Consider the following 25132-nt stretch of genomic DNA (forward strand, 5'->3'; position numbering starts at 1 on the left):
GACTCGCTGTCAGGCGGCAACAACTTCCAGCCTCATGCCCACCAGTCTCCTCTCAGCGTGGACCGGGTTCGGTATGTTGCCTGAGCCTCGTCTCCAAGTCCACTCCCCTTTGCGTTTTTACCTAAGTCCCAAACATGGTCTTTTATACTGACCAGGTGTGACTAAACATAGCTGAGTGTCATCATGTCACTAGTCTGTTTAGTTCCAACTCTGTTTAAATACTCAAAAAATAAGAAAATACAGCATCCAAGCATGCACAAACAAACAAACAAAAAACATAAAAACAAACAAGTCAAAAACCATTTCAATAAAACACAATGAGTTGCATGGTTAAACAGTTTACTTTCTGACATCTCCAAAGGAGGTTCCATCCATTCAGATTAACATGATCTTCTTTTTAGACATTAGGAATGCCTCTAATCTAGTATGAACACATGCATATCTTTTAAACAAAAAAAGAAAAAAAAGATCAAAACATTTTTGCAGTATATTACTTGAACATTTTAATAATAACAAAAAATAATGATGGATGTTTTTAGTATGTGATATTTATATCTTTTAAAGCCAATTTTGAACACATGATATTAAGTCATATAGTTTAAAAGCAGCTGGATGGCTCATTTGGCTGCATGTTGGACTGGCACATAAGAAACCAGGGGGCACGATGAGCTTTATCCCCTTAGTCTCCCTCTAAGGGAGACTAAGGGGATAATCCTCCGGCATAGAAATCTTTGCCAACCATTATTATGTCACATTCACTCTACTTGACCATTTAACTGGACCATTTGAAATTCTTCTGTGAAGTACCTAACAAGGTATTTTCTACCACGTCAGTCATGATTCTACCCATCCCCCAGAATTTCAAGAACCTGCGTTAAGGGTGTTCTTGGATACGCGTCACATATACAGTGACAGATCATAGTATAAGTTTCCAGAACAATTGGTCAGAATGCCACCATACAAAACCTTATTAAGCTATTTGAAATACAGACAGTCTGAAGTACAGACTTGACTGCAGGAGCGCTGTGGCTGTATGATCTGTTGGAATGAGGTGATCTGACTTCAAGACTGAGTTGGCCAGAAATCTCATTATTTTCTTCATTGCTGGATTCTGTTTAATATTTCTACTTTTTTAAGATTAATTTCTTTTTCATTGCATGTTGGACCCCACAGGAATAAAAGTAATTCAACTGCTCTGTAAGAATTTGAATCATTCCCTAAGACTGTTTTCTTTTTATTATAATTCCTTTGTAAATGATGCACATGATGATTGATGGACAGTAAAGGTCTATCAAATTGGTGTAAAGACATGCACCTCACATGCGAGGACGTCTCCTGCTGGGAGTCAGACAAGCATAACCTGCAGCGTTCCTGCTGTAAGAGCACAAAGTGAATACAGAGGGAAATTTCATTAGGTTAAACTCTGTCATTTCTTGTGAATGAAAACCTGAATGATGCACTTGAGATTTGCTATGAAAGCCATCAGGCCGCTGTTTTGTTAATTAATTCAAACAGCAGTGGCTGTCTTTTAGATTAGACTGGAATGGAAATAAGAAGACATTACAGCAGCGATGTCCAAATCTAGGCCTCCAGGGCCGCTGTCCTTCCTTTCTGACAACATCATTAGAGCTGCAGACTGGTGGAACACAGCAGATGAAATTAATCAGCAACAGCAGCAAGCTCTGGAAGAGAAGCAGGACAGTGGCAGTGACGCCATCCTCTAAGTTTTGGATTTTATACCCAGGATGCTGCAAATTTATCAGTGTTGGAAATGATCTGAAACATTCAAAAACAATATATATATAAAGACTTAAATACTGTTTAAAAAACATAGCATTATGAACTATTAGTACATAACATTGTTTATGTATTGATAATTCAAAAATTACTCAGTAAGCGGCTGGGTAGCTCGGTTGGTAAGGTGAGAGGCTACAATGCAGGGTTTAATTCCCGGAGGGGGATAAACAATGGTACTGGGTCCATTACCATATCAATGGCGAGCAATTAACATCACCCAGTGAGGGTCCTTAGGCAAGACCCTTAATGCTACTGCCTCCTGAGCGCGGTTAGGCTGCAGCTCACCGCTCCCCCAGGGGATGGGTCAAATGTGGAGAAAAATTTCCCCATTTTGGGATAAATAAAGTATCAATTATTATTATTGTTATAAAGAGTAAACAAATATTTGTGAGGAGATACTTTTGTATTAAAGGATGAGGTTTTTTATTTCAAAAACAGAAATCAGCCACTATCATATTTCATGCTCTCCTGTAAACAGCGCAATGGGGGGAGCATTGCATTTCTAAAGCGCGGCTGTCTCCGTGGGGAGCGTGCCACGGGAAAAAATTGCTGCCTTAGTGGGCTTAGATCCATCGGGCAGGAACTGCGGAGACACACGGGGCGATCCGGGCCTCAATAAACACTACAGTTGTCCGGAGTGGTCTTCTGCCAGAGACTTGACGTGCCATGGTGCAAGTAGCGACTTTCTGATAACAGACAGAATTTGTGCATTGACATATGTTATCAGAGGATGTTTGGCTGTTCTGCATGTCAATAAAGTCACATACTTCTTGGTGAGGATTTTGATTTGCTGACGGATTTTTTTTAGAAACATGTTTTTAATTTTTTGGTTACAAATCTTCGTGGACCATCTACCCTCACTGGCCGATTACGATCAACGTAATGAGCACCCAATTTAGACAAAGGCGAATAAAGAACAATTTCTTGTTACTGGAAAAAATCCTAATCAACATTAGTATAGAAAAACGGTCCATCCACCTTCTAAACCCATTTTGTCCTAATCGGGCTCACGGGGCTGCCGAAGCCTAACCCCGTCACTTCTAGGCGAAGGCAGGGTACATCCCGGACAGGTCGCCAGTCTGTCGCAGGGCCACAATCACACACACATACACACTCAAATTCAACCTAGGAACAATTTAGTCACCAGTTAACATATGAAGCATGTTTTTGGACGGTGGGAGGAAGCCGGAGTCCTCGGACAAAATCCATGCATGCAAACTCCACACAGAAAGGTCCCCCATTGGTGATTCTATTTAAGGCCCCCAGTCGAGACTTGAACCGGGGGTCTTCTTGCTGTGAGACAAGTATAAAGAAAAGCAGAAGCATAACAGTAATACTGCAGGTATTGTGGGATGAGTAAATGTAACAAAAATATTTTAGGTCGGATTTAAAAATAGATACAGTTTATTTTATGTCATTGGGAAGCTGGTTCCATCTGTCTGCTGCATTACAGGTGAAAGCAGCTTTAACCATATTTGCTTCTGGTTTTAGGTCCTACAAGCTGACTGCATCCTGCAGATGTCACAGACAGAGATCGAACTGACAGATTTTTAGACTTCACATAATTTAATAGATTATAAATTAGCAGCGGCATCCTTAAGTCATTGTCAGGCTAACAAGCAAAGAGTGGGGTTTTTGTACTGGAATGATTGGATAATTTTTCTGTTCCTTGTATAATCTTCTGAATCTTCTTCTTCTGAAATAACTGCAGTTTTCTAAAACACTTCAGTAACCCTTGTGCTATCCTAGGCACTTTAACTTTGGAACTTGGGTCATCTAGACCCACTAGACAGTGCTCTGAACCTTTTTTCTTCAATGATTTGTGAACGTCACTGGTGTCCATGGATAACATGAAATCTTTCCACCTTTATTCACCTTTGTCATGGTAGAGAGAAATAGAAATAGAAAATAGAAATATCTTTATTGTCATTGTACATGTACAACGAAATTACAGTGCAATTTTTCCGGTGAATAATAAAAAAGTCAAATTAAAATAAAAAACGAAAACTGCGAAATAAGACAATATAAGATAAAAAAATATAAAAATAGGACACGTCAATGTAAGGGTGGGGTCATCTAAGATATCACAAGGAAATGGACAATAAAAAAATAAAGAGTTAAAGATATTTTCAATAGGTATTTCTTTAGTTCATTTATGCTTTATGTAAACATTTTTAAGTACTATCTAAAACCAAAGGTTCAAACACACCTGCTCTTTTTTAATGTTCTTGATAAATTAATGTATCATGTGAATTATCAGTGTAAGCATGAACAGTTTTTTTTTTCATTTCAATAATAGAGAACACAGAATCTTATCTAGAATCCCAATGAATAGTTCCCTCCCTTTCAGACTAACCCCATCCATCAAGACGGCTTACACTTTATTCTTCAACGTGTACCTGTTATCTGTGTACCTCCAAGCTGGAGGCAGTGAGGGACTGTTACAGGGCTTTTGCTTTTGATTCAGTGTAGATGTTGAATCAGAAACTGTTGATTTCATGGATGTTCGTCTGTTGGTTTGAACACCCTCAGCAGTCCCTGTGCATGGTTCTTCAAATGAAAACATGGCAGATTTAAAAGGATGCATACAACATGCTGTCTGCTCAGTATTACAGTTCTCTCAGATGATGCTATCGGAAAACATTCAAACATTAAATAAAATTAAAAAAAGGAATTGAAATTATTTAGATCAAAAACTAATAGCAAGCTAAGTCTGTCTCTTAAATTTGCCAGTGTAAGAGCAAAGCTATTGCTTATGACCCCACCTTAATCACTTCACAACTTCAACTTAAATGAAATCAACTTTCTGAGCTTTAGTGTATTATAATGTTCATTACTCACCATAAACAACCCCAAATTGGTATTTTGATCCATTCACGCATTTCTGAGAATTCCTCTAAAAACCAGCCCCTCCCAATCCACGAAAACAAGCAGGTCCTCACATTGCGATTTCATAAAGTGAAGAACAGCCCCTTCCAGGAAAAGTCTGCGCTGCCAGCACCACCTCCAGGCAAACACACACATACACTTTCTCCACAGAGCTAGCAATGATCAGCAAAAATGTTTCCATTTATATGCACAATAAGCAAATCCATCCATCCATCTTCCTCCGCTTATGGATACCGGGTTGCGGGGGCAGCAGTCTAAGAAGAGATGCCCAGACTTCCCTTGCCCCAGCCACCTCCTCCAGCTCCTCTGGGGGGTCCCCGAGGCGTTTCCAGGCCAGCCGACAGACATAGTCTCTCCAACGTGTCCAGGGTCTTCCCCGGGGCCTCAGCCCAGTGGGACATGGCCGGAACACCTCTAAGCAAATCTATCTTTGCAAAAGTTCAGATGTTTTTTTTCTTGGGTGAAACACAGATATGCTGCCGAGGCCGGCTCTAGGTTGACAACATGTAATGGGCAGCACCCATGCAGAGCTGTGTAAGATATTATCATAATATGGATATTGTTTGCTATAAAAGGTTTAACAATAGCATGGTATAGATTAGATTTGTTTATTAGATTAGATTTGTTTATTAATCCCACGAATGGGAAATTTCCTTGTCACAGTAGCATGTAGTTTGGCACAATAGACCGTTAAGCCTTAGTCTCATGCACTTCTACAAGGGGATTGACCCGTATGGGTGCTGCAGGTTTTTAAAGGGTCATAGACAAAACCTGCAGTATCTTTAAGGGAGCGCAGGTGTGTCTTGCAGTTTCCTTGCGGCTCATATGGGCACCTCAAAAGGGAAGTTAATATAATGGAACTTTGGAGGCTGTTGTGTGTGTGGTAAGGGTATTGTGAAGTATTCCTCAGGCTAGTATATTTACATGCAGTTATGACGCACGGGTGATGCTGTAGTACAGTAGTCTAATCGTTAGTCTACTGGCCTCTTACTGACTAAGCAGGGAAGTTGTATGTACGGGGTGTGCAGGAGATACGTAAGTACCAATAGGACGCCCACACAAACTACACTCTTTTGTCTAATTTCCTCAATCTTAACTGCCAGGTTGCATGCAGGGTCGTGCAATGGACGCACAAGAAGCACGCACTTATCATTTGAACACCGCCTTCAGCTACCTGCGTTCAAGCAACCACTTGTAATAAAAACTATATGTAAACATGCGTATATACGTGTTTTGGGCTTCACCGCTCAAAACTCTCATGTTTACACGTTGCTATGGCTATTTTCGGGCTCTAAGTACAAAACAGTTGAACCCGCATTGTAATTAAACCAGGTCGAACTCTAACCAATCAGGGAGTTGGATTTGGTAGTGACAAATGAATGGCGTCCATTTTTGTTCATGGAAGTGCCAACCGTTTGAAAATTGATAACAGAAGAGGGTTTATTATTTGTTGGAATTAAACGACACCAAGTCTTTCAGATATCGAAATAGAGCTGTAAAAGAAATAGCCTGAAGCGAGATTTGCAAGATTTGCGCCACTTTGTTATTTCGCACCAAGTTCCAACTGTAGGTGGCAGAAATGAGCTAGAATTATGGGGAACCAACAGTCCAGTGTGAACACCATGGGCCAACCATGGGCTCATGAATGCCTGGTGTGAGTGTAGCATTAGACTTAGGGTTAGCCATCTGGTGTCTTTTTCTAAAGTCGTCTATAAAGACAAAGTTTGACTGCAGTTCTAGCTACATTTACATTATTTATCTGTCAACTTGTCCCCTTTTGAAAGCCATTCAATTCAATTTTAGTTGAACTGTTGTGTTCCTTAATTTTCCAGCATAAATTACAGGGGCATTTCTCACACTTCTTCCCAGTAAAATGATCTTTTTCAATGTTCAATTAATTTTTTTTTTGTCAAGCGCTATTAAACTAGAACAGATTTAGTTTAGAAAAATCCCAAAAGTTAATTTATTTGAAACCAGAACATTGTCAAAGTGGTCTTTTGCCCAAATTTTATAAATTTGGTTTTTACAAACAGATCTGCAATATTAGTCTTTAATCTACACAAGTCTTGCATGCTGTTCTTTTAAGGAAAATCAGCTCCACTCAATCATTTAAATAGTTTCCACTTAGCATGCTCTGACTAGTCCTTTGAACAAAGAAAATGAGTCAGACTGCCTCTGATTTAGCGGTGTTTGAGTAAAATTAGAGCCAAGGGAAATCTGTAGCTTAAAGCCTGTGAAGCTCAGTAGGTTCAGTTCAATAAGACAGGCTGCACGGAAGAATAAATTTCATTTTAAAGACGTGCAAAGAAAGAATCTGAGCTATATTTTTTGCACAAAGGAAGGAGATAAAGGATAGGACAAACCATTATACTATCATTGAGGTGGCGGCTGAGTGGAGTTGGCTGGAGGCAGTTCAAGAATCATGGGTAGGAGGGTCCATTATTTTTTAAGACAGCAGCACGCATACCGGGTTTGACAGCGTAAAAAAGCAGGTCTGACAAAGAGTTTAGACAAAACAAAAGGTTTGGCTTTAATGAGAGCAAGATTAAACAGATCTTCATGAATGATTTTTTATCTAAAAGCTTCACCTGATGAAGATTTGTCACAGGAGTACAGACTGAAATCCCACATCATGCTTTACTACATCTAATTTCTTTTTGCATTTTCTGCTCTTAAAGTCACCTTGTGGCTCTTCAGTCCTGGAAGTCAATGTCTCTCTAATGGATTCAGATTGCTCAATTGGGATTGAATTAGTTTGACATCAGTTATTTTTCTGTCCAGACGGAGCTAATTATATGTGTATGTGGCCTGCTTAATCTCTTCTACTGACTCAGAATCCTTTCGTATTGTATTAACAGGATTCAATCTCTGTCTTTCATTTTCATTTATTGAGGGGTACGCATTGCTCTGTCAAAATGTCATTTAAAAATGTATTATAAAATGTATTATTAATATTTTTTAAGAGTTGCAGAGTGTTGGGTGTTATTGTGAATATGCTAGTAAGTAATGTGTATCTGTGTCGGACTGTGTTTTTTTTTTTTAACTAACAAGGTTGGTAGTTAGTGGGGTCACAGTAATGTCAATCATGGTGGGATCAGCTGTTTTTTTAAGTGTTGCAAATAAGGTTGCGAGTTACAGATAATGTAAATACTTCAATGTGGCAATGTGCTTGTAACCCTTGTGCTACCCTAGGCACTTTAATGTTGGGAGTTGGGTCATCTAGACCCCACAACAGTGCGCTGAACCTTTTTTCTTTAATTTGTGATCTTCACTGGTGTCCATGGATTACATGAAATCTTTCCACCTTTATCCACCTTTTTCATGGTAGGGAGAACACGTCAATGTAAGGGTGGGGTCATGGGATAGCACAAGGGTTAATGGGGCTAACCTGTCATAGTCCTGTTATCAAAGTTAATAAAGTCTGAATAAAGACTTGTCTCTAACTCCTTTGTCTCACTTAATGTGCTTTATTGTTCTAAAGTTCTGAAATAAACCATTTATTAATATTTTGGGCCATAAATTGCGGAAAATACGATAATTTCTTCATATAGCTTAATTCACTTTGCATGCTGTTCAAGACAAAACTGTAACACAAATTTCGGAAAAAAATAGTTATTAGTTAAAAAAAATGAATGACTTAATAAAAACTTATAGAAATGATGAAATTCACAAAACATTTAAAGCTTGAACATTTGCTTTTTCAATGCAATATTTCTGCAGATTTGGCTGTCCTTTTACTTGCTCTGAGCAGATTTCGACAGTCTTGATTAAAGTAACCTTCACTTTTTTAGGGCAATTCATTTTTCAGTTTTCCTCATTGATTTGCTTTAAAAAATCAAACATATACTTTTAGTGATAGGTGGCTCTTTTATACCCTGTTTTTTTGTTATGAAAATTGAAACTGTCACATCACTATTTTTGACTAATATTTTTTCCTGGTACGGCTTAACACAACCTTGGAAGACGATCTGTTTTAAACATCAATAACAGGTCTTGATCTTCTATCAGTGTCTGAAAAAACTCTTTGAAAACTCCTAAAGGATTACTACATTTTTCATTTCACTCTTTTCACATTTTAAGCAAAAAGGGAAAGCAAGTAACCACTTCTATGTGCTCTTATTTTCTCAAATACAAATTTAGATGTGTTTATGAAAAACTAACAACAACACCCCACCACCACCACCACCACCACCACACATTATGAAACATAACATAAAATTTAAATAAGGAATTTGGATTGGAATTGGAGTTGGAATTTTGGAATAGAGTTGTTGCTAACGTGAGGAAATGATATTTTGGGGATCTATCCATGCTAGTGACCACCCCACTCATGATCACAGAGGATGTCACTTCAGGATTCCCTGTATCAAAGTAAGCAGTCAGAACCTAGAAATCCCACAGCAAATAACCCTGTTCACAGGCTCAGTCATTGGCCTGGAAGATCCCAGTGAAAAAAGCACTGGAGTTAAAAACACAATCTTAAAAGAATAATGTACGTAACAGTAACAACAAAAATAAAAAGAAACCTATCAAACAACAGAATCATCAAAAGTATATGTTAATGATCAAATCAAATTAAATCACCGGCTAAAAGCGCTTAAGACGTGCCAAAGCTGTGGTTAAACTGCAGGATCTTTGTTTTTCTTTCAATCAAATACAGTTTTTTTTTTCTTTTTACAAATCACTAACATTTACTGCTGTTCTGACTGCCTGCTGTTGGTTAACAAAAAGTCACCTGTCCAGATGATAAATGAATTTTCATTTTTTGCTTCAGCAGCATTTCAGGCTTATATCAATGGATGGCACAGACATTTAGACATAATGGCATGCACTGAAATAAGATAAAAATTGTATACACTCAGATGTGTGTAGTGCGGATAGAGCTGCAGTCTGCTCTCTTTCCCAGCCAATGACTCCTTAAGTTCTCCACCTCCACCTGCCATTTTTTAGATGCAGTTGGTTCCAGCAAACAGTACATGTAGGTCGTTTCTCTGTCACACCTACATTGGTCTGATATTACCAGCATTAGTGACGCTGCAGAGCTCAGACAAGGTCAGACCTTTTCATAACTGCTGTATGTAATTGTAGTTTATGAATTTCTCCTCCTCATACAGAGCCGTGATTTTTCTGTACCTGAATACCTAATCACAGTGCTGACATTGGCTGTCTGTCACAGTGTGCTTGTCTGGAACTTACTGAAGGTCATCACTGGTGTTTCCCTGAAGTCTTTCCTCCCACTCTGTGTGCAGTACTTCCTGCTGGCCTTCCACTTCTCTTTGGTTCTTCTTACTTGGTGCAGCCAAGCTTCTGCACGTGTGATCTTCAGATCTTATGTAAAAACATATCCAGAGGTGATAGATTCATAAACACACACAATGTCATTTTATAAATCCATAATATAATAGAATTTACACGTTTGTCTTTTAAACCTACTGTAAGTGGGTCATGTTTCATGACAGCATGTCTGATGAATCTGATGAACAGTTGAATTCTGTATACTGTGTTGGCCTTGCTTGTCCAAATCTCATTACCCAGATGGATGAGAAAAAAAATCTGGCTTCCTCTGTGAGTGTATGTCGAAGCTAAAGGGGTTTGCATTGGGATTCACCTGAATGAAAAACGCAAACCCAAAAGACCCAATGATCATTACAGTTTGCTGTTAAATCAAATCAAATTAAATCAAGTGGTATTGAATTGGATCAAATCAGACCAAACATTATTTATAAAATAAAGTTTTTCATGTGTTGAGCAGCTCATTGAGCTCAACACGTGCCTCTATTACAAGCAATAGAGGCACAACAACTTGAATACCACCCCCTGCCCTGTTGACACATAACCCCATGACTGTAATTATAAAACACTTGTGATAGAAACTTACAGTTGTCTATTTTTGGTTAAACTGCAAGATCTTTGTTTTTTAGTCAATTAAATATAGTTATTTTACAAATCACTAAGATCTACTGCTGTTCTGTCTGCCTTCTGTTGGTAAAAAAAAATCACCTGTCCAGATGATAAATGTATTTTCCTTTCTTGCCTCAGCGGCATTTCATGTTCATATCAATGAATGTGAATGTATGTCAAAGCTGAAGGAGTTTACATTGTTTTTATTCACTGTGTACTCAGTATATGTCTGGTTTTCTTATCTTCAGACATACTGTAGTCTAATCTATTTTAATTGCAACTACTGTTAAGTGTTTAAACTAAAGTAAGGAAGTCTTTGTGCCCCTTGGAAAATATATTTTTGTTGAAGAGACGATTCACACACAATCTTAAATTATAAATAAGACTGCACAGCACTGATAAAATACCATTTTAAAACCATTAGTTCTCTGTTAAATTTAGTTCATGATCATTTGTTAATTTAATGTTGATTCATTTGTTTCCATTTACATTGCATATATTTATAAAAAACAGTACTGTATTTTCTGAACTATAGGGTGCACTGTCAGTCTTTTTTAAGATTTATATCATGTATAATGCTCACTGAACTATAAGGTATTTTAACCGAGACAAAAGAGCCAGCGATTAGTCTGTCAGATTTTTCTATTGAATTGTAGAACTTGTTTGTTGCACGTTGGAGGCCACGTTAGAGGCCTTAGCATATTCAAAACACCTGTAACTTCCGACCTTGTCTGCAACACGTAAAAAACCGACTGGTACAGCTAAAACAAACGTTACTGTGTCTACGCTAACTTTCAACCTCGTTAATAACATGTTTAAAAAAAGCACAGTCCGACACCCGCTGCACGTTAGCTGCATTAGCATATTTACGATAACTCCCAGCCTTTTGTGCAACTCATAAGAAAAAATAGACTGATATTATTTATTTATTTGTTTATTTTAACCTGTCCTGGGGGTATTCCAGAAAGCCAGATTAAACTACCCTGACTTTAACCCTGAACTCTGCCTGAAATCCGCCTGAACTTCCTTACTCTGGGTATGTTAGTTCCAAAAGACCGGCTATGATTTAGCGTAATTACGCTCAGCTTGGCAACCCTGGATTAATGCATGTGCACGGCAAGTACATGAAGGCATTCTCAATGGATTTCCAATATCCCGAGTCACCATGGAAACGTGTGGAGAACAAAAGAGAGTGCTATACTTCAGTGAGACGGAGTCTGAGATTTTAATTACGGCGTATGAAGTATATACGCCCATCAAAAAAGTAATATGGCGGCATCAGCAAAAGAAGAGTTTCTGCTTGGAGAAAAATAACGGACAAAGTAAACGCAGGAGTTTCTGATCTTATTTCCAATTACATTGTGATGTTTGGATATACAACTTATAAAACTTAAATGAATTGAATCAATTGATAACAAGTAATTGAGTTAAATTTATTTAATTTCTTATGTCTATCCAACTCAATAGTTCTTTATACAACTCAAGTTTACATATTTATCTAACTAAATGTCATATTACTCCAATTCAATTAATGTCAGGGTGGGTGTGTGGACACAAGGGCAGGACGCCAGAAGGTAGGTTTACCAATGATTTAATTGAGATCAAACTCGAACTCGGAAGTAGTGATCAAAATGATCTGGTGACATGTACTGGACAACACACAGAATATATACACAACAGTGGAATGGGAAAGGTACATGGTACAACAAAAAGAAACACCCATGCTCAGCCCTATTTTGGCCACATCCCACGATCCCTTGCTGCTATTAGACCCAACGTGCACGTGACGCAGCTTTCAAGTTATAAGCAATCGTTTAAAGCAGTGTGAAAAAATCCACCATAAATAACGGGTTTAGGAAAGCCGGTCTGCTGCGTGACGGAGAGGAAAGCGCAAGCTCAGGAGTGAATTTGCCTCAGAGTGACACTGACAACAACGAAGGAGAGACTGAGAGAGTATGTGGCCGAGAGTGTGTGGCCAAGAATGTCTGACGCTATTCCAATCCGACACTGAGGAGGAAGATTTCCATTATTTCAGTGCACAGGAGGAAGATGAAGAAAGCTCTCAGTGACTTTTACCATCATGTTCTTTACACCAGCCCTGTGCTGTGTTACTACCATATTGCTGCCGTGTTACTGCCGTGTCACAGGCACTGTTTGGAAAGAAAAGTTCAGGTATATTATTAAAATTTGAAAACTCTTTCTGTGTACCGTCTTTCTTTGTAAATATTTCATGTGTTGAACCTTTCCTGCGATTACTTTTTGCCTTTTTTTCCTCTCCGCCGAAGGCGGATCTTCTTTCTGTTGTTCACTTCCCCGTTCGGACCCTCAGAGCCTTCAGAGTGGGTTAATAAAGAATCATTCATGTTCTTCTGGGGGAAACCTTCATTTATTACAGTTCTCCTTCACTCTTTATAACAAACATAAACACAGACACCCAACACACTTTCGCTGCTCTTGCACTCCCTCTTGTGTTGCATGCGCTTTTTCTTATTATAAATTGGCAGCCGTGGTGCAGTGGTAGGGCGGTCGACCACCAATCGTAAGATTGCAGGTTCGATTCTCACCTTGCCTGTGACTGTGTTGAAGTGTCCTTGGGCTGAACCGCTGAACCGCTGAACCTTTTTTCTTCAATGATTTGTGAACCTCACTGGTGTCCATGGATTACATGAAACCTTTCGACCTTTATCCACCTTTGTCATGGTAGGGAGAACACGTTAATACAAGGATGGGGTAATCTAAGATAGCACATGGGTTAAATATGTTGGTGGAATTTGACAAATTCTTTCAACCTCTGAAGGACAATTCAAAAGTGTGATAAACAGCTTATTAGGACCTCATGATTTAAGTGTTGCAGAGGACATCCAGGACACTCCAGCTGTTTATTTCTTCTGAAAACTGTGTTTAAAATTCCTAACACACGGCCAACTCTGTATGAAATAACCTGTTAATAAATTCTGCTAGAACTAACAGCTGAACCATTAGAACCTGGATCTTCAAATGCAGAAACATCTACGTGGCCTTAATGAACCAAAAACGAACGAAAAAATGAACTGACCGATCCCATGTTTCACTTCTTTTGACCCATAAATCTACGTGAAACATTTTTGCTGTCAATGGAATCATCAAGTCATACAGGATTCTGAGGCCTTAAAGCAGCGGTTAATTTAAGATTTAATTTAAGACCCACTTTGATGATCATTTTATCTATTGTCAACGTATTCCTGGCGGTCTTTTAATTACAATTGTGCCATTTTTAGCCAACATTGAAAAACCTGTGTTGTTTTTATTACATAGTTTCTGCAGAGCGGCAGTAGTTCATTAAAAATATGTCTCTAAATTGTGGTCCGGTGCAACCCTGCCCCCCTTCCCCTCTCCATGGTGGAGCACAGCGGGAGGCTTGTGGCCCGCACAGTGTATTTTCTACATTAAAAATACGCCCTTTATATACTGCATTTTTTTCATCAGCTCCTGATTCACAATTTGAATAAAGAAACATTCAGAAGTATAAGCTTAATTTTCTCTACATATGTCCTACATCGTCTGAAAAATTCCTCAAGAACATGTAGGAAAAGCATGAGAAATTCAGATCAGTGATCTTCTGAAGCATACAAGTGAAGTAGGATAAAGAAATTAGATTAAAGCATGACACAACAAAAGGACAACTGCGTACCAGAAATTGTGTTTTGGCAAACAAGGCTTGAATTTAAAAAAGGCCTCTCATTTAAATTCAAGCCACTTTGATTCAATACACTGTCATAACCTCAGGTAGTCATCAACTTTCTAGAACAGACTGTGACATCCATTTACTCAAAATGAATAATGGACAGGCTGTGTGCTGGTATCAAAGGGGTTAATAAGCCAATGGTAAGAGCCTGATGTTAAGATTTACCTTCCTTAATAATTAGTTAGTGCAGGTTAAAAAAATGTCGCCAAAAGATTTACGGCAAATAAGGGGGATGAACATAAAAAAGACATCTTGGCAAATTTAGTCACCAGAGGCTTGTATTTTAGTTGTATTTAGAACACACCATGTTCAAAAGTTAAAGTTAAAGTCCCAATAGTTGTAAAATTTGTTCTCCGCCTTTGACCTATCCCTTGGTGGAAAGGTGAGCTGCAGACACAACCGCGCCCTGCACCCATTTGGTGGCTTAGCCCACCCCATCCAACCCCTTAATGATGAGTGTCAAGCAGGGAGGAATTGAGTCCCATTTTTAAAGACCCACTCTGACGAAAATGTTGTTTTTTAAACATTTTCTTGTGGAATTTTTCTGATGGAGGACGTAGATTTAGAAGATTAAGCTTATTTAAATGCATTTCTGAGTATTTCTTTATTCAAATTGGTGTGAATCAGGAGCAGATGAAAAAAAAGCTGTTTGAAACAGATCCTGTTAGTTACATAGCCCTACTATACAGCCGGCTAGCTGTAATATTGAATTTAATAAAAAAAAAAGGTATAATCATAAATAAAGGACCAGTGAGAACGCTTTTAGAATTCATCAAAGGATTATTAGAAAGGGATTTTGATGTACTTGGCATGACTCAACCATAGATTTTGACATATGATCTTCTAGTCTCACTGAATTAGTTGGTAAAAAATTGGGACAGACTTTCTTTAAAGAAGGTCTCGGGATTTCTCATAATTTTTAAAATGAGGAGGACTTATAATGTGTTCCTTCTTCCCTGTCTGTTTTAGCACAAGTACTTCGAAGAGCAAGTATCTGTTTAAGTATCTATACTCATCATTGCTGAAGTTTAAGCTGCTATATATAAATGAATGTAGCATACAATCCATATAACTGCTTTAAATTTTAAATAAGAATTTTTAGAAATAAGTTTCATGTGTTAGATCTTATACACAGTTGATATCTATGTTACATAAACGCCGTCAAATTCTTCATGAACCTTCTGCTGTCTTTCTGCCCAAGTCTTTGACTTTTTATTTACAGTTTTCTTGTGTTTCTGAGCTTCACTGTGCTTCTGTGTGGGGGTGATGAAGGGTGTTGTTACTGTTCCTCCTTTAAGCTTAGCATGGACCATCCCACCTCCTACAGACTGTCTAGCACAGGCCCCATGTGGCAGCCAGCCAGGAGGAGCACCATCCACCAAGGAGACCCAGGGGACGCTTACATAAACTCTCATCTTACTTTCTGTTTTAGCTGTTTTTAAATATATATATATATATATATATATATATATATATATATATATATATATATATATATATATATATATATATATATATATTAACTGCTACAGTGGTTGTTGCATATCACAAGAACAACCCCACAAGACTTTTTATCAGAAGATGAGGGCATTATTGAGGTGAAGTAATTACAGTCAGCCAACATAGAGAAGAAGCTGGCATACAGTTCTATTGGGAATTGGATGGCAAAGCCAGATTATACTTTTATTTCCATCTGCACACAGTCCTTCAGGTAAAACCAGTCCTATTCCCAGCAGCAACCTTGGGGTAAAAGAATTTGGGTAATTTTATCCATTAAACATGATATATCTGCCATCTTGGTAGGATATGTTCTAGTTTCAGGCCAATTTCTTTGTCTTCTTCAGCCCAAATGCTCCAGTTAGTCTTTTTTCCTTTGCTTTTCCTTGACTTTATAGGTTTCACATGTTGCTGAGATACAGAGAGGGACTTGTTGAAACCCTCCTCATAAAGGCAGCACCTAGATTTTCACAGAGTAGTTTTGGGATTCTCCGTTAGTCAGGAAGACAACTTAACACTGATCAGAAGTACTGACTTGAATCTTGCCATCTAGAAGTCTTGAAATGCTTAATCCAGGCATCTATCAAACTCTTTGGCTGGTGAGCTGTACCCTGCACTCAGAAATACAGTCTGGCTCACAGCAGCATTTAAGTCACATGGGACAGACTGACAGATGCCTTTTTTTAGAAATAGAAGCTGTGGAGCAGCATTGACAGCTTCCTGAATATTAAGCAGCAGTTCTTTCTTGAGATTGGGGTAAACCAGGACACTTAACACGACTTCCTTCCATCACAAAAGTCATCATCTGCACTTTACTAAGGATTACACATTAATTTACTGTTTAAAATCTCAAGTAATTAACAGATGGCAGTTTACGAGGATGGAAGTGAAGCCTTTACCCTGCCTGCCAACAAAAGACAGATGAAAGGCGATTGGTTAAATAGTCCAATGTGAAAATACGTCTGTCTGGAAGCAGCATAACCATCATGAACACAATAAAAGAGAATGAACAGACCATTTGGAATGATTTATTGAGTATGGACAAAACATAATTAACACATGATTCAGATATTTTTTAGGCCTTCAGAGAAGGCCTTTGAGGCCCTGATGGCCCACCACTTTGTAATAATTTCTGGTGATATAATGCTAAATCAGCTTTACGATGGTGCAGTGGTTAGCACTCTTTCCTCACAAGAGTGGTCCAAGTCCTGGATGGGGACCTGAAACAGAATTACCAATGGGGGACCTTTCTGTGTGGAGTCTGCCTGTAGTTTGCATAGGCTCCGGCAACCCTGTGATCCCAAAAGGGACAAAATAAGTTTGGAAGATGAATGAATAACGCTAAATTTAGCTTTGACAATGTTTTTAATTTAGTGATATGCATTTTAGGTTGTATAGTTTATTTGCTGATTGTACTTCGTTCAAGATCACTTTTTTAGTTATACAAAGAAACTTTTAACTTTTTTTGTCAGCTGCAGGACTGGTAGTCCAGCCAATGTGCAAATATGAATATTGGTGACAGAGTGCAGTGGAGTGAGACTGACATTCACATGTGAGGAGAGCAGTCTCAGCTCGACCTCCTCTGTCAGGAAGAGAGGATTGGGATTGAGGGGGAAGAACATATTCAAGGGCAGTCATCCTGGTGTTTGGCTGTATTGGATCAGTGTCGCTGTCAGGGATGTAGAACTTGGGTAAACTTGTTTTTTTTTGCCTGTTTTGTCAACATAAAATTCTCTTCTGGTTTGTTGTTGACAGGATTTATGAGCGGGTGATAGACCCTCCTCAGATGGAGCTCACCTTGGGCAGTGGAGTGTGGCTAGGACAGCACAGCCACAAGCATGGTCTGTTCAAGGTATGACACAAAGAACACACCCACACAGACTCTGACACAACTGAGCATGCTCCACATCAAATACTGCCTGGTAGAGTTTGCCACAGCAGAAGTAGGCAGTGAGGAGGAAGAAAGACAAGAGTGAGATCCAGGTTTAACGCTGGGGGCCCACAGATCCTCTTTGAGTCCTCAGCACTTTTCTGCTTGTGCTTTGAATTGCGTATTCCCAAGGCCAATGTGATGCCAAATTTTCGCTGCTCATTTTCTCTATATCCAGCATGCTCTCACAGACAAGGGGACACACTGGAGTATCACCAGGACATGCACACACACTTTATATTCATAGTTCTCCTGCCCACCTGCCATGCAATCAATGGACCTCCTGTTTTTTTTCCTTGTGACATATTGATTAGCCACGTAGCCCTACTGTGGGGAAAATTATTTCTCCTCCACATGCTTTGATATAATCGCTGCTACTCTACTGTGCTATTCTTTCCTGCCTGTTTGCTTTCTTTTATTCATCTCTTCCGTAAAAAGGCTTCAGAGAGCCTCATTTTAATAGTCCATCCGTACCTACCTCCAAACCATAGTTTGCACCAGCCTCCATGTGCAGATATGCACATGGAGATCTTTATGACAGAAGCAGAGATACTGTACAGGTAAGTTGTCACAGGAAACACAAAAAAAACAATGTACACATTTGCAGCTTTTTGATTCAAAGATACACTGTACCAATTTACAGGGACCATTTGGAAATATCCCCTCTTTTAAAAATAAAGTGAGTATTCAATGGAAATGACTAGGGGCCTCAATTATAAACGTGTCTAGTCAGAAAAAAGCAGGTGGAACTGTGGGTTTCTTATACAGCTTAGGCCTTTGTCAAAATTGCCCTTACAGAAAAAATGGGCAAATCTTTACAGGGCATGCAGGTGGCCCGCAGAAAATATCAAAGTGGTAGACCACTTGGTAGCCTGTAGATTAAAAATGTTCATGCACATTTTTTTCTACTCAGATACGGCAGGTGACAGGTTATCGCAAACACCTAAACAAAACATAAGGTTAAGTAAGGGGAAAGTATGTGGGATGCAGGTATCTCGTTTAGATTTTTTCTTTTTTCAACCATGCCAAAGTCCCGTGTGAGGACTGCGTTGGTGCGCGCTCCCTTTGCTGCTTGACTGTAAGGATTTAAGAACTTTAAATGTAGTTTGTGTAGACATCCTATGGGCGTCTTAGGGGTACTCATGTGCTTCACACCTGCACACCCAGCATTTGCCAGTGCACCAATACAATACATGCACCTTACTAAGGACTAAAATGTATTGCAAAGAGCACTGCTTGACAGCTTTACCGGGATGTAATGAATAAGACTGGGTATCACCAATAATTTCCAGAATTGATTTGATTCAATTCACCAGAGCCTGGATCAACTCGATTCACATTTTTTTCGATCCAATTTTTCTTGTAACTGGACCATTTTGGATTTGGACTTGTTTATTGTGTTAGTTACAAAGTTTAAAACTCAATAATTGTCAAACATGTACTACAAAGCTGTACATCTATTATCTTCAATATTTTTGTTTTGCTTTTTGCTGTATCTGTTAGTTATTTAATTTTAATAAATACAAATTTCAACATCACTTTTGATTAATTTGCTTCAGCTGTTTTAAAGCTGAAGGTCTAGTGAAAGGAACAAAGGGAATGAAAAGCAGCACTGCAGACAGGAGAGGAGCACAGATGAGTAGTTACAATCTATCCTACTTGGGACTGGAGTGGTGTAATGATGGGATGGGCTAACTAGGCCGTTAAATAAAACACATTGAGCCTTTGCAGTGCTTTGAGATGTTGCTCATCCTCTCACTGGCTCCTCGTGGGAGCCTCTCCATTTTTGCTAGCAATTGTAAAAAATTATCTTTATCTGGAATCCATTGTGCCTTGAAGGCCAACTCCTCTGGGATCCCCAAAACTCGTTTGGAACTAGGGCTTTGGTGTGCTCCACGCACCACTGGACAGTAATGAATCTAACATAAGCTGTGATAGAATTGTAACCCTACTCGATTTACTTAGTATTTTATTAACACTTAAGTTTGTCTTTATTACCGCTCACTTTATATAGTGTAATTTCCACTGGTGGCAGTCAAAATTTTAAATGTTGGTCTTTAGAATTTGTTAAGAGTTTTTTTTTTTTTAAATTTGTTAGGAGTTATCATCCTGTCATTGTTTTTATCTTTGACGTTTTTTTTCCCAACATTTGCTCAAAGCACCAAGTGAGAGGGAAAAAAAGATGTGCGAGAGGTAAAAAGAAAAAAAAAGACTGAAATTAATTGCAGTTGTTAAAACTGTATTTAAACTAACTTCCAACAGTTAGTGTGTACCCAGGAAGATGAAGCTGGTGAAGAGCTATGTTGAAACACATTATCTCGGTGAGTAGTTATCGCATTATGTCACATTAAGCTGCTGTATCCACTGGAAAGTGTATCGATTGATTAAAAAAAGTGATATGTAAACCAAGTGTTATAGAAAAAAACTAGTTGAGGTAACTATGAACATATGTGATCAATTTGATGTGTATTGTTTTGTTAAGTTGAATGCGTGAAGTCTCCTCAGTTCGCCACGTGTTGCTGGCTAGCTACACGCTAAGCTAGTTTTGACTTGTTTTTATGCGTTAAATTATTTCATTTTGGTGTGTATGTTGAGTTAAAGCTCCTAAAAAGGGAAAATGACTGTGAAATAATGTTAAAGGGACATTATATATGGACAATATTTAAGGATTTTCTGCAAATTTGTGCATTTTCTTGGTGTTATCTGGATCCCCGACCTTCCTGCGTTCACCTAATCTCTTCTAAAGAAAAGAGAGAAAAATTGGACTCAGGTACCTAAAGAAATATAATTGTTTTTTTGAGATCTCAGTTTTATTTGAACCTCCTTGTCGGTGGCAACTCGCTTTTTTGTTTTGTTGTGAAGTGTTAATAACAAGTAATTCAGTCAGTTTCTGCAGACTGTATTTCGCGTTATACCATGGTCCGGGTGAATACTCGATTCTGATTGGCTGCTAGGTGTGCATTAAAAAGTGATAACCGCACGCCCCAAAAAAAAGTTCCGGTCACATAACTTAAATCTTCTGTATCACTGCAGCATAGCGATCCAAATCCAAAAAAAAACAAGAATTAAGTACTAAAAACTGATGAATATTTATTTCTTTTGTAAGTGACCATGTTATGAGTGGGTTAATGTGCATTATCACTTTTTAATGCACTTCACGGAAGCAGCCGTCCTGCGCTTCACGCCGGATGGTTCAGGCTTCCACAGCGTGCGTTAAAAAGTGATAATGCATACTTCGTCGGCCATTAACCCTTAATTATTTTATTGTCTGAAAAAACTATTTGTTTTCTGGTGCAACTGTTAATCGTAGTATGACTTCTATGGGGTGGAATGTTCCCAGCTAAATAGCAGAATATATGACAGTAACCAATCTGCTCATTGAACCTAGACTAAGAGTAACTCAATTTGAAGATATTTAGAGCTGCCACACACAGCACCACCACCTAGGGGTTACAGGACCACGGGACTTGTTACAAGGGAGTATGAAGGTCCAGAGCTTACTTCTGGTGTGTTGTGCTTGTTTGACCTCACCTATAATAATAATAATAATAATAATAATAATAATAATAATAATAATAATAATAATAATGATGGATTAGATTTATCTGCGCTTTTCCAGATGCTCAAAGCGCTTACAATGTCTCCATTATTCATTCACTCCTCATTTGCTCAAGTTCGTGCCTATGGTCCTTCTGACCATTACGGGGACATTCATTCACATTCACAAACCAGTGGAGCCACACTGAGCTTTGTCTTCTTTGTTGAATGATTTACTCTTTTTGTTTCATGTTTGGCTTTTACTTTTTTTCTGCATTACCCTGCAGGCAGCTCAAGCTTTTGAACACTACCCGCTTTTCAGGACACACAGTGTAGCTTCTCCTTTGCATCTCTAAAAACTTTTTTTCATGTCTTCTGTTTTCCCAACATACTCCAGAAGTTTAAAATGAAGTGTTTTGATTAAGTTAAATAGTACAACAGGAACAGGATTGATACTCTTTACATTCAGTGCAACCAGACATGAGTTTGATCTGCTTTTGCATTGCCTAAATTATTTAACGTATTTTATGCACCATAAGGCACACTGTCAATAAATGCTCTATTTTCAAACGTAGGTCATATATGAGGTGCACCAAACTATAAGGCGCATTAAGTGAGACAAAAGAGTTAGAGATAAGTTGTTCAGTTAGTCAGACTTTACTAACTGCATTCATAGTAATCCTAGAACTTGTTTGCAACACGCTACATGTTAGCCCAATAGGAGAATTAGCGTTAGCATATTCAAAATACTCATTACTCTCAACCTTGTTTGCAACACGTAAAAGAAACAGACTGATAGCACTAAAATAAACTTTACTGTGACTCTGTTTATGCAAAACCTTGTTAGTAAGACATAAAAAAAGACATTAATTCAAAAAATGAATTTGCGAACTGCATTATAGAGACATCGAGGACAGTTACAAGTACCTTGGAATTCCACAGGCAAATGGCAACCTGGAACAGGCAACAAGGAAAGCTGCAACAGCTAAATACCTCCAACGAGTAAGGCAAGTCCTGAGAAGCCAGCTCAATGGCAAAAATAAGACCCGGGCAATAAACAGCTACGCACTGCCAGTTATCAGATACCCTGCAGGAATAATAAGATGGCCAAAGGAAGAGATACAGACCACGGATGTTAAAACACGAAAGCTCCTCACCATGCATGGAGGGTTCCATCCCAAATCCAGCACCCTGAGACTGTATGCTAGCCGCAAGGAAGGAGGCAGAGGACTAGTGAGCGTAGAAGCCACTATCCAGGATGAAACATCCAAGATCCATGAGTACATCAAGCTCAAGGCCCCAAATGACAGTGTGCTCAGTGAATGTCTCAGGCAATGGAGAGCAGAGGATACAGTGCTGGAGGACATATCCTCATGGGAGGACAAACCCCTGCATGGGATGTACCACCGGACCATAACTGAAGTGGCTGATATCAAGAAGTCCTACCAATGGCTAGAAAGGGCTGGCCTACAGGACAGCACCGAAACGCTCATCCTGGCAGCCCAGGAACAAGCCCTGAGCACCAGAGCAATAGAGGCTCAGATCTACCACACCAGACAAGACCCAAGGTGTAGGCTGTGCAAAGAGGCGCCTGAAACAATCCAGCACATAACTGCAGGGTGTAAGATGCTGGCAGGGAAAGCATACATGGAGCGCCACAATCAAGTGGCTGGAATAATATACAGGAACATGTGTGCAGAATATGAACTGGAAACCCCAAGATCAAAATGGGAAACACCTCCGAAGGTGGTAGAGAATGAGAGGGCAAAGATCCTGTGGGACTTCCAGATCCAGACTGATAGGATGGTAATGGCGAACCAACCAGACATTGTAGTGTTGGACAAAGAACAGAGGAAAGCCGTTGTGGTGGATGTGGCAGTGCCAAGCGATGGGAACATCAGGAAGAAGGAACATGAGAAACTGGAGAAATACCAGGGACTCAGAGAAGAACTGGAGGAAGCATGGAAAGTGAAGGTGACAGTGGTGCCTGTGGTAATTGGAGCACTCGGGGCAGTAACCCCCAAGCTGGAGGAGTGGCTACAACAGATACCTGGAAATACCTCAGACCTCCCAGTCCAGAAAAGCGCAGTGCTAGGAACAGCTAAGATACTGCGCAGGACCCTCAAGCTCCCAGGCCTCTGGTAGAGGACCCGAGCTTGGAGGAGAAACCACCCGCGGAGGGTGAGAGGGGAGTTTGTTTTTATATATATATATATATATATATATATATATATATATATATATATATATATATATATATATATATATATATATATATATGTAACAAACGGTGTGTTGGAAGTTGGGTGGGGGTGGGGGGAAGGAGATGGAAGCAGTATCTCATTTTAAATTATTCACTAATCATTCAGATGTGTGCTCAGTGCTCCTCTATAACCCAAGTGGGACAGACATCTGTGATCTACACCATTTTCATTTTCTGTGACATTGATGAGTTGTCCTTTGCTATCCACATCTCACACGTTTTGTGTGTAAAAGAATGTGTCTTTTCCTCTCTGCTTCAAGCCTCGTTTTTCTATAAGACTGGTGTTTGTATACCGACCTGCCAATGAACTGTAACTTAATTTTACATGCGCATAAGGCTAAAGTGATGGTGAAGATGCTTAAAGTGGCGGATTTTGATGTCTCCACATTTCATCAGTAGTACATGGAAGGAGAACGGAAATTATTTTCATTCCCTAACTTTGATGTCCACATGTATGTATCTTGGTGTTCTATAAGGTCTGTTTTCTACCATAAGCTAAGTTTTTTTAGCTTGTTCATTGTGGTTATAAACAAGGCTCTATTTTCCAGTCATGCTTTTCTGGAGAGAGCCTGCCATTCAAAGTGATTGACACACAGTCTATTATAAGAATCTATATTACATTCATTTCTGCCTGTGTGAAATTCTGCTATTAAACTAGAAATGGATGTGTTGTGTGATCCTGCATATCCTAGTAAAACATTTGCAGTGTTTGATTTTCTCTACTTTCAAATTCCACACTTTTACAAACACAAGCCAAAGCTCTGGAGCAGTTGTTTACTGTTTTGGGCAAGACTTAGATGAAGAATTTTTAAAATACAAGAAGTCTAAATGAAACAATCTAATCATAGTTTTTGATAAATGGCAATGTAAGAAAGTTTAAAAAAACCCAGCTAGGATGACAATTTATAACTGTTAAAAATTTAGAATATCTATTGTCAGTTTATCTTGGATGACATTAAAGACCCAGTCCAATAGAAACTGTTTTGTGGTGTTTTTAATATGTTCTAGTGGCTTTTTCTGATGATGGAGAACAAATAAAAAGGAAATTAGGCTCATAGAATTGTAATATTTCTGTGTTCAAATGGTTGTGAATCAGAAGCAGGTGAAAAAAAGGCTGTTTGAAAAAGCTGGTATTAGTAGTAGTAGTAGTAAATACATCCACTATCAGACAAATAGATCCATTAATGTCTTTATTTTCCTCATCCTAGCTGGCACCTGGCTCAGAACTGTGTAGCTGGTAGCTCCAATATTGTTCACCATTTTTGTTACACAACTAATGTTGTGTTAGGGTTGTGAGGGTCTGTAAGCTAGCGGGACAGCTTGTACATAGATGGATGTGAAAAATGAGGGCGGACTTACTCCACACCAACAGTTCAGCCCACAACCCAGATGGGAATTTCTACTGAATTGAAATTTCTACTAACCTTATATTATTGAATCCATAGTATTCTATGATGAACACTTTGATGATTTATAAAAAATAAATACATACACTGGTGGACAATATTGTTTGTACCCCTCAGTTAAAGGAAGAAAGTCCACAATGCTCACTGAAAGGACTTGAAACGTTCACAAGTAACTATAAATTAACATT

At 38.8% G+C, this 25132-nt stretch overlaps 1 protein-coding gene across 1 annotated transcript in view; it reads left to right on the top strand.

The window, feature by feature from the left end:
- nell1 (neural EGFL like 1) overlaps positions 1-25132 on the top strand; it is a 507083-nt gene that overhangs the window by 124466 nt on the left and 357485 nt on the right. The window contains exon 5 of the mRNA XM_023952325.1: positions 17564-17660. Coding sequence (XP_023808093.1) covers positions 17564-17660 — 97 coding nt within the window. The remainder of the gene's footprint in view (positions 1-17563; positions 17661-25132) is intronic.

Source organism: Oryzias latipes, chromosome 3 (assembly GCF_002234675.1).
Source record: "Oryzias latipes chromosome 3, ASM223467v1".
Classification (NCBI taxonomy): Eukaryota; Metazoa; Chordata; class Actinopteri; order Beloniformes; family Adrianichthyidae; genus Oryzias; species Oryzias latipes.